The 10,000-nt window shown below is 44.0% G+C and overlaps 2 protein-coding genes across 2 annotated transcripts in view; one reads left to right on the forward strand and one right to left on the reverse strand.

Annotated features, from left to right (window-relative positions):
* The window catches only part of LOC134194266 (myosin light chain kinase, smooth muscle-like), a 24,942-nt gene that overhangs the window by 8,961 nt on the left and 5,981 nt on the right, over nt 1-10,000 (forward strand). Inside the window, exons 3-15 of the mRNA XM_062663191.1 lie at nt 1,090-1,404; nt 3,994-4,084; nt 4,139-4,342; nt 5,028-5,290; nt 6,401-6,449; nt 6,505-6,531; nt 6,600-6,752; nt 6,809-6,854; nt 8,312-8,380; nt 8,454-8,553; nt 8,612-8,899; nt 9,176-9,472; nt 9,545-9,617. Coding sequence (XP_062519175.1) covers nt 1,090-1,404; nt 3,994-4,084; nt 4,139-4,342; nt 5,028-5,290; nt 6,401-6,449; nt 6,505-6,531; nt 6,600-6,752; nt 6,809-6,854; nt 8,312-8,380; nt 8,454-8,553; nt 8,612-8,899; nt 9,176-9,472; nt 9,545-9,617 — 1,975 coding nt within the window. The remainder of the gene's footprint in view (nt 1-1,089; nt 1,405-3,993; nt 4,085-4,138; nt 4,343-5,027; nt 5,291-6,400; nt 6,450-6,504; nt 6,532-6,599; nt 6,753-6,808; nt 6,855-8,311; nt 8,381-8,453; nt 8,554-8,611; nt 8,900-9,175; nt 9,473-9,544; nt 9,618-10,000) is intronic.
* On the reverse strand, nt 7,161-7,855 carry LOC134194267 (uncharacterized). The gene has a single exon (XM_062663192.1). It carries the CDS (start codon nt 7,716-7,718, stop codon nt 7,290-7,292), a length of 429 nt encoding a protein of 142 aa, XP_062519176.1. The 5' UTR covers nt 7,719-7,855; the 3' UTR covers nt 7,161-7,289.

Consider the following 10,000-nt stretch of genomic DNA (forward strand, 5'->3'; position numbering starts at 1 on the left):
CAGCTGACCATAAAACACTGCCCTTGGGATTCTATCATTCTTCATTCGAACAAGATGGCCACACTATTAAAGTTAAGCTTGTAGTAGTAGAGCCTCTATTCCAGGCATGTTGCATTTCTTCAGAACCTCGGTATTGGGTATCATGTCTTGCCATTTTATATTTCCAATTTAACAAGTCACCATAAAAGAACCTGCATGATAGAATGGATTATAGTGAAATGAGCGTGTGCAGAACTGATTCCTCTCTCTCCAGTACGTGTTATATGTTGACAGGTGTAAGACTACAACATGCCAAACAACATGTATGGACGCAGTAAGCTGACCAGAAAACTAAAACCCCAAATTAGTAAACTGCTCTTTAGAGCCAAAGTGACCACAGCTGCGTACAGATACTGTGCTGAATTGCTTTAAATCAAATCAGACTTTGTAGCAACAGCCTATTTATGGCGGCTACACTCGCCATGCCCAGTGTTGTCATAGAGAATCTGTGACATTTTATAGAGATAACACTGTCACCTGTTATCCCATCACTCTCTGATAACACTGCCACCAGATTGTTCGCGACTGCTTATTCGTCAGGCAAGGCTTGTTTATTTCACAGCTAACCCTTATATCTAAGCTAACACACACACACACACACACACACACACACACACACACACACACACACACACACACACACACACGAGTTTGTAACTCAAACATGTCGTTTTGTATATGTAGTTTAGACACTTTTTTTGTCGTTTCTAAGTCTTGGACAGTCTGATATTTTTATTAATTAACTAATTATATTATATTATATTTATTAAATATTTTAATTATTAAGTATTTTAAATAAAAATTTTTTGTTTTCAGTCTTTTAATGCATGAAGTCCAGGGCTGGAACTGATTGTTTATGCACTTGTTTGTCTGTGTGTGTGTGTGTGTGTGTGTGTGTGTGTGTGTGTGTGTGTGTGTGTGTGTGTGTGTGTGTGTGCGCATATGTGTGTGTGTGTGTGTGTGTGTGTGTGTGTGTGTGTGTGTGTGTGTGTGTGTGTGTGTACAAATCAGTAATGTATTAGCATCACTAACCAACTCTTCATTCCTTAGATGTTCCCAGTTCTCCTGGTCCAATCACTGTCAGCAACATACTATCCAAATCGGCTCAACTAAATTGGACACCCCCAGCCAGCACAGGCAACCTTCCAATATCCCACTACACCATCGATAAACGAGTGGCTGGTGAGAGTCCAGGAGAATGGGAAGAAGTGTCTTCCTGTTGTAGAGACACACAGAAACTCGTGTTTCAGTTGAACAGCGGACAGAGCTATGAGTTTAGGGTTCATGGAGTGAACGTAATTGGAAAGAGCTTGCCAAGCTTGTCACCAGAAATTAGAACGAGACATCGGACATCGCCAGCATTAGGTCGGTAGTCAAGCATCTTGCTGTGTGTGGCAAAATTTGGTTTGCGAGTTAGTTTGTACAGATTGCATCGTTTTTGTTGTCAGTTGGCATGATAGTGAAGTTGTAGGTCTAGTTTTCAGTGTTTTGCTGAATGGACTTTGCTGTGTGTGTCTGTGTCTGTGTCTGTGTCTGTGTCTGTCTGTCTGTCTGTCTGACTGGCTGTCTGTGTGTCTGTGTGTCTGTGTGTGTGTCTGTCTGTCTGTCTGCTACACGTGGTGGGGCAGAGTTATTGATACACCACATTTCGTTTCTCATGGAGAGCAATCCCGACTGTTCAGTTCTCTCTACGGATGTAAAAAACGCCTTTAACTCGGTATCAAGGGATAGCATACTCAAAGAATCAAAGAAGAACTTTCCTGAAATCTATGCCCATGTGAGACAAATGTATGATAGACCAAGTACTTTGATATATGTCAACGGTCAGGGGACGGTGAAATTGCAGTCAGAAGAAGGTGTCCATCAGGGTGACCCCCTTGGACCAGTTTTGTTCTCGGCAGCATTACACCCCATTGTAACAGTTATTCAGAATAACCACCCGGGCATTACGCTTTTGGCATATCTGGATGATGTCTATGTTCTGGGACCACCAAAAGATGCTTTAGCAGTCCTTTTGGATTTGAAGGCATCCCTTTCTGAGATCGGTCTAGAAATCAAAGATGAAAAATGCAAATTGTATTTTCCCACTGCTCCTGATAATTTCAGCGCTGGTGTCCCAGTTAGCAAAGATGGAATCGACGTGTTGGGGTCACCTGTAGGCAATCATGATTATGTTCAGTCTAGGTGCCTGGCTGTGGCTAACATGGGCAGCTCGTTGTGTTCAAAGCTACTTGAACTTGACGACCCTCAGTGTGGCCTCCTTTTGCTCAGACATTGTCATGTCCCCAGGCTGAATTTTTTGGCTAGGACTGTGCCACCTGACAGGTTACTGCATGCAGCTGTTTGTCATGACCACCTTACAAGGGCTACTTTCACTGACATGGTTGGTTTGAACGAATTGGATGACACCGGATGGAGCCAGGCCACTCTGAAGGTCGGGTTCGGCGGATTTGGCTTATCATCAACTCAGAAGATGGCTCACCTAGCATTTCTGGCGTCATGGGCACACTCTTTGAAAGAACTGCCATTGAGATTTCCATCTCTGAAAGATCGTTTAGAACGGTTTATTGAAGGTAGCAATACAGGACAACTTATTCGTACATTGGTGGCAAAACTACCACCCAAGTCGGGTGCAGATGATGACGAGCAGTTTCACACCTTAGAGCAGATGACAGAATACCCTAGAAAATTGCAACATCGCCTGACGGTAGACGCTTCTCATAAACGATCAGAAGAAGTTATCAAAAGCATGAACTCAGAGAGACATGTTGCAAGGATCAGGTCCTTACACGGAAAAGGAGCTGGAGCATGGCTAGAGGTAATACCAACTTCAGACAAGAACGCACTGAAGCCGAATGAATTTCGTGTAGCGTCTTGTATGAGGTTGGGTGCTGGTTTGCCTTTCAGCCGGCTGCTTAAGACGTGTGACTGTGGAACTGAGCTGGATCGCGAGGGCTACCACCTTTTGACATGTAAATATGGAGGTGGACCTGTGTGGACGCATAACTCCATAGTGTCTGCATGGAGTGATTGCCTAAGCGATTTACTCATTCCCCATCAAATAGAACCGAGACAGCGATTTGTAGACAACGAAAACCGGCCTGACATCACGCTTTACGACACTGACACTGGGATCACAAAAGAATGTGATGTTTCGATAGCTCACCCTTGGAGCAAAGACATTATTAAAGGTGCAGCCAGAGAAGGTGGCCATGCAGCAGCTAAACGAGAGGCAGCAAAGTCAAAAAAATACTCAGAGGAATCGCTTGCGGATGGATCGAAGCCTATAGTTGTCCCACTCGTCTTTGAACACTTCGGCAGATGGGGCTTAAAGGCTGACGAGCTGATGAATGAACTGGGGAAGAAGGCGAGAGGCTTTGATGGAAGAAGAATTGCGGTAGAGTTTAAAACCTTCTGGAGGAAAAGACTGTCTATTACTCTTCAAAAATGCAACAGCAGAGTGATTTTGCGGAAGCTGTCAAGGCTTTCTGTGCGCTCATTAGGAGATGACAGTGTTTTGGGAGTAGATAGAGACATTCAGTGTTTTACTCATTAGCAATAGTCTCGGACTACAAGTAGAACATTTCATTTTAACAATAACTGTTTGTAGTAGTGAAGATTGTTGACAATAAACTTGATTCTGTCTGACTGTCTGTCTGTCTGTCCGTCCATCCATCTGCCTGTCTGTCTGTCCATCCATCCATCTGTTTGTCTGTCTGTCTGTCTGTCTGTCCATCCGTCTGTTTATCTGTCTGTCCATCCATCCGTCTGTCTGTCTGTCTGTCTGTTGTCTGTCCATCCGTCCGTCTATCTGTCTGTCTGTCCAGCCGTCTGTCTGTCTGTCTGTCTGTCTGTGTGCATGTTGATACTTGCTTCCATACCCATTCACTTTCCTCCCAATATCATCCAACTTACACTCATATCTCACATAACCCTATTGTATCTCCCATCCAGATGACGGCCCACTCTCCCACGCAACTCAAAAGAAAGAACTAAAGGACGAACCCACAGAAGACTACTACAAAATGCAAGACGATATCGCCACGTAATAACATATTAAAACATATTTATACAACATGATCAATAGTCTGCATTTCAGGGGCAAGTACGGACCCATAAAGAAATGCGTTGAGTTGAAAACGGGTCAGACGTATGCTGCGAAGCATTTGCGTCACTTGAGGAGCAGACAGTTACAGCAAGCTCTACAGGAAGTCGACATCTTGAATGGTCTACGTCATCAGCATGTTGTCTACATGAAGGATTCCTTTCATTTGGAGCACAAAGTTGTTGTCATCATGGAATTGTAATGGAAGTTTGTGTGTAGTTAAGATGTCTTGATTGCTGCCAGGATATCACAGAGTTGGGAAATGGAGTCTTACTCAGTTGTTGAGTAGCAGTTTCTCGTTGATGTCCTGGTTGCAAAATTGTTTGTGTTTTGAGTGAAATTGTGGGATGTGAGGACGATGCAGATGGTTGAAAATTAGTTTAGTACATTGTGTGACATGTATACATGCACACACAGTGACACACACACACACACACACACACACACACACACACACACACACACACACACACACACACCCGCATGCATGCATGTACGTACACACACACACACACACACACACACACACACACACACACACACACACACACACACACACACACACATGTACGTACACACACACACACACACACACACACATGTGACAAACACACACACACACACACACACACACACACACACACACACGCACACACATGTGACAAACACACACACACACACACACACACACACACACACACACACACACACACATGTGACAAACACACACACACACACACACACACACACACACACACACACACACACACACACACACACACACACACACACTGACACACACACACACACACACACACACACACACACACACACACACACACACACACAACTTGTCATTCTTACACTACTCTGCTTGTTGTAGATGTCATAAAGGCAGTTTGTTTGACCATATTATTCAGCAGTCTGAATTCACAGAGGATGATGCCAGTCGATACAGCTCACAGATTGTCTCAGCTTGTGCTTATCTTCACGAGTGTGGGATTGTTCATCTTGATTTAAAACCTGAGAATGTTATGATTGATAGACCGGACAACGCTGCTGTGAAGTTGGTTGGGTTTAACAAGGCGCAGAGGATGAACCCAGACACAGAGATCAGAATTGTGTCTGGAGATTCAGAATTTTTAGGTATGACAACGAATATTTATGTTGCAAACAGGTGTGTGTGTGTGTGTGTCTGTGTGTCTGTGTGTCTGTGTGTGTGTCTGTGTGTGTGCATGTGTGTGTCTGTCTGTCTGTCTGTCTGTCTGTGTGTGTGTCTGTGTCTGTGTCTGTGTCTGTGTCTGTGTCTCTGTGTGTGTGTGCATGCACATGTCTGCATCAACGTGAATGTCAATACTACCATGTTTAAGGTAGTTGCAATCAGAATTTTAGTTAAAGATATGTACACTCGGTATGTTAATAGAAGCATGTGGGAAGGCATGTAATGATTAGCAAAGTAGAATTATTTAATTGTAGGTGCAGATTGGCTTGTAATAGGTTGCAGTTTGACAAACTTGATAAGCACTGGTAGACAGACAGAAAGACAGACAAATAGACAGAGAAACAGACAGGTAGACTGACAGACAGACAGACATGTAGACAGGCAGACAAACAGATATACAGACAAACAGCCAGACAGATAGACAGACAGACAGATAGATAGACAGACAGACAGATAGATAGACAGACAGACAAACAGCCAGACAGACAGACGAATAGCCAGATAGACAGATAGACAGACAAACAGACAGACATATAGACAGACAGTTAAATTATGGCGTCAGCCGTTTGGGCCAGACTAGAATGTAATAGTGTTGTTCTTTGAATATATGTATTGACAGACAGACAAATAGATAGACAGACAGACAGATAGGCAGATAGACAGACAACAGACAGACAGACAGACAGGTAGCTAGACAGAGACAGACAGACAGACAGATATACAGACAGACAGACAGACAAATAGATAGACAGACAGACAAATAGATAGATAGACAAATAGACAGATAGACAAAGAGACAGATAGACAGACAAACAGCCAGACAGATAGACAGACAGACAGATAGACAAATAGATAGACAGATGCACAGACAGACAGGTAGATAGACAAACAGCCAGACAAATAGACCAACAGACACAAAGACAGATAGACAGACAGACAGATAGATAGACAAACAAAACAGACAGACAGACAGACAGACATTTAACAATTCAACAATTTCAATCATCGACCATTACAATCCTTGTTATTTCTAGCTCCAGAGGTTCTCAGCTACGACCCCGTCAGTCCAGCAACAGACATGTGGTACGTAACACACCAACCAATTCCATAAACAAACCCTCATTCCTCTTTCTTACAGGAGTGTGGGCGTAATCGTCTTTGTACTGTGAGTACATCATTTGCTCAATAGAAATACAACATCTTGATTGATATTAATTTGATTATTTATTGTAGGTTGAGTGGAGTGTCTCCATTCTATAGTGACAGTGTGCAACTGCTGCATCACAACGTTCAGTCTGCTTCGTATTCGTTTGGTGAAGACTGTTTTGACATCATCTCTACAGATGCGAAGATATTTATTCGGCATTTACTCATTGCTGATAGCAGGTGGACGTTTGTGTGTAGGATCACGAGTTGAGAGGTAAACGTTGGTTTGGTTGTAGGCATCGGTGGTCAGCGGCTGAATGTCTTCAGTCGGCATGGCTGCAGGTAAGTGTGGTGTGTCTGTTTGTCTGTGTGTGTGTGTGTGTGTGTGTGTGTGTGTGTGTGTGTGTGTGTTTGTATTTTTGTCTGTCTGTGTGTCTGTTTGTCGTAGTATTTGTCTGTCTGTACGTCTGTCTGTCTGTCTGTGTTTGTCTGTCTGTCTGTCTGTTTGTCTGTTTGTCTGTCTGTATGTCTGTTTGTTAGTCTGTGTGTCTATGTCTGTCTCTGTGTTTGTCTGTCTGTCTGTCTGTTAGTCTATGTGTCTGTCTGTTTATCTGTGTTTGTCTGTCTGTCTGCCTGTTTGTTAAGAATCATTTATTTCTTACAATCACACTATCATACATCACAGCAGAAACTACTCGACTAAAGCTAAATGCTTTATAGTGTTCATAGGTAAGTGTATACATATTTTCTGAGGCAAAAGAGACAACTAAAAGTACACTAATGATAAAAGAATTGAGTGCTGAGTGACTCGGGAATCTGACACCCACCACACAACACATTCAATTTCTTCTGAATGACCCGTGCGTTGCACTTTTGTAGCTGCACTGAAAAGCGTTTACGCCAGAAGTCCACAAATTCCGGTGCGTTTGGCTGACCAACTTCGTCTGATGAGAAAGCTGCTAGCTTTCGCAAGAAGTTCCTGGCCTCTTCTCCCCATGCACCGAAATGTTCGAATACCAAGGGGATGGCTTTGAGAGCTGAAGTCCCAGGGAGCTTTTGTTGGCTGTATTTTGCCGCCTTCCTATTCTCACGTTGTTTAGCAGCGACGCCTGTTCTATCAGCAGAGCTTGGAAATGCATCCGCACTCCAAGGGTGGGCTAGAGAGATGTCCAGGTCGAGGTTGGAAGCTGATTCAGAATCGAACATGACAATGTCAGGCCTGCAATCTGAAGTGACATATCTGTTCCTTGGCTCCCGTCGATGGTGGATTTGGAGGCTCCTAAGGCACTCAGACCACACCCCAGCAATTGATTCGTGAGACCAAATAGGGCCTCCACCGGTCTTGCATGTGAGTAGGTGGTATCCGCTGTCATCCAGTGGTGCACAGTCTGTCTGTCTGTTTGTCTGTCTGTCTGTTAGTCTATGTGTCTGTCTGTTTATCTGTGTTTGTCTGTCTGTCTGCCTGTTTGTCTGTCTGTCTGTCTGTCTGTTTGTCTGTCTGTCTGTCTGTCTGTCTGTGTTAGTCTGTCTGTCTGTCTGTCTGTCTGTGTTTGTTTGTCTGTCAGTCCGTGTGTCTGTCTGACTGTCTGTGTCTGTCTGTTTATTAGTCTGCCTGCCTGCCTGCCTGCCTGCCTGCCTGCCTGCCTGCCTGCCTGTCAGTCTGTGTCTGTGTGCATGTGTGTGTGTGTGTGTGTGTGTGTGTGTGTGTGTGTGTGTGTGTGTGTGTGTGTGTGTGTGTGTGTGTGTGTGTGTGTGTGTGTTCACAGCCCATCTAAACTATCTTCTCTACTGTGCATCAGGATCCAGTCCCAGATACGAACCTCAACTCCTCAGCTCTTCGAGCATTCATCGCTCGACGTCGTGTCAAGGTCACCACACAACAAATCCCCACTCTCTTAACTCACAAAACTTCCATCTAACTTCCTGTCTCTGTGTGTACAGAAATCTGCTTCCTTACGAACTCCTCTTAGCCAGCAAGTCTCATGTGCATTCACCCAACACATACAACAACCAACCGACTCAACAGAAGCCGAAGACCATTGTGAGTCACACACAACAAAACGTATCACACTGTAACCATCATGAAATCATATCAACAGGCCCTCCCAGCTTCGTCGCTCCAATCTGCGACATATTTGTCCACGTCGGTCGTTCAGTCAGTTTCATTTGTTCTATTAATGGATACCCGGAGCCGGTAGTCACGTGGTTCTACAATGGTCGTGAGCTTGATTCGTCCGGGGTCAGCACACGTATGAAGATACGACAGAGAGGAGACGTTCTCTCGTTGGTGATAACGGCAGCGAAGAGACACGACGCCGGCCAGTACTCGTGTAGAATAGAGAATCAGTACGGCGACGCCACGGCGTCAGCGACTCTCATCGTGTCGGGTACACTTATATGATCCTAATTGATATCAATTTGTATTGTACTTGTATGATTGTAATTGATATCAATTTGTATTGTACTTATATGATTCTGATTGATATCAATTGTATTGTGTATAATTCTAATTGATATCAATTTGTATTGTGTATGATTCTAATTGATATCAATTTGTATTGTACTTGATCGTAATTGATTTGTATTGTATTTATCCTAATTTGATATCAATTTTTATTGATCCTAATTGGTATCAATTTTGATTGAATAATATTTGTTTACAGATAACCCTCCTGCACCGTATCAACCGTCTGCTCACCAACTAGAACAAACGACGGCTTTAGTCTGTTGGGAGTCGCCGACGTCGAACACCGATACGTCGGTCACTTCATACACGGTCGAGCGTCGACGAATGGACCACGACACGTGGGAAACTGTCGCTTCGAATGTCAACAGTTGCTCGTTCGTGTGCGAAAACCTCCTTCCGAAACACGAATATCAGTTTCGTGTCATTGCTGTGTATGAGGACGGTGAGAGTAATCCAAGTGATATAACAGGAGCTGTTGCTATTGACGATCTGGGTGAGTGAGCATGCATGCAGTTTAGTGTGTGAGTAGATGGGTGGTGTCTCACTCTTGACTTGCGGGTTGTAGATGAAAGGAGCAACGTGTGCCTACAGAGAGCAGACGTAGGAAGTTTGTATGACATGCAAAGAGAGCTTGGACGGTAGGAATACGTTTTGTCACACACGTGCAGATTGGTGCATTAAAATAAGCGCCATTGGGCAGGTATTTGAGTAGGGGTGGTTAATAGTTAATTTGATTTTTATGTTATTGAGTTGGGAGGTTGTTGAGGCTTTTCTAAGGGTAAAGTAGGGTGGAAACACAGACGGTTATGTACTTGGTTTTTGTTGATTTTGCTGTCTGTTAGTTGGTTTGTGTTGTCACTGGCGTTGTGTGTTTATTTGTGTTGTTGGGGGTTGTTGGTTTGTATGTGAGCTCAACTGTTTGCCAATGGATCAAGTGTGTGTGTGTGTGTGTGAGCGCATGTGTGTGTGCACGTGTGTGTGTGTGCACGTGTGTGTGTGTGTGAGCGCATGTGTGTGTGTG

Source organism: Corticium candelabrum, chromosome 18 (assembly GCF_963422355.1).
Source record: "Corticium candelabrum chromosome 18, ooCorCand1.1, whole genome shotgun sequence".
NCBI lineage: Eukaryota > Metazoa > Porifera > Homoscleromorpha > Homosclerophorida > Plakinidae > Corticium > Corticium candelabrum.

Excerpts from the sequence above, each read along its gene's own strand:
- LOC134194267 (XM_062663192.1), bottom strand. The coding sequence starts at position 7,718 with ATGTTCGATTCTGAATCAGCTTCCAACCTCGACCTGGACATCTCTCTA.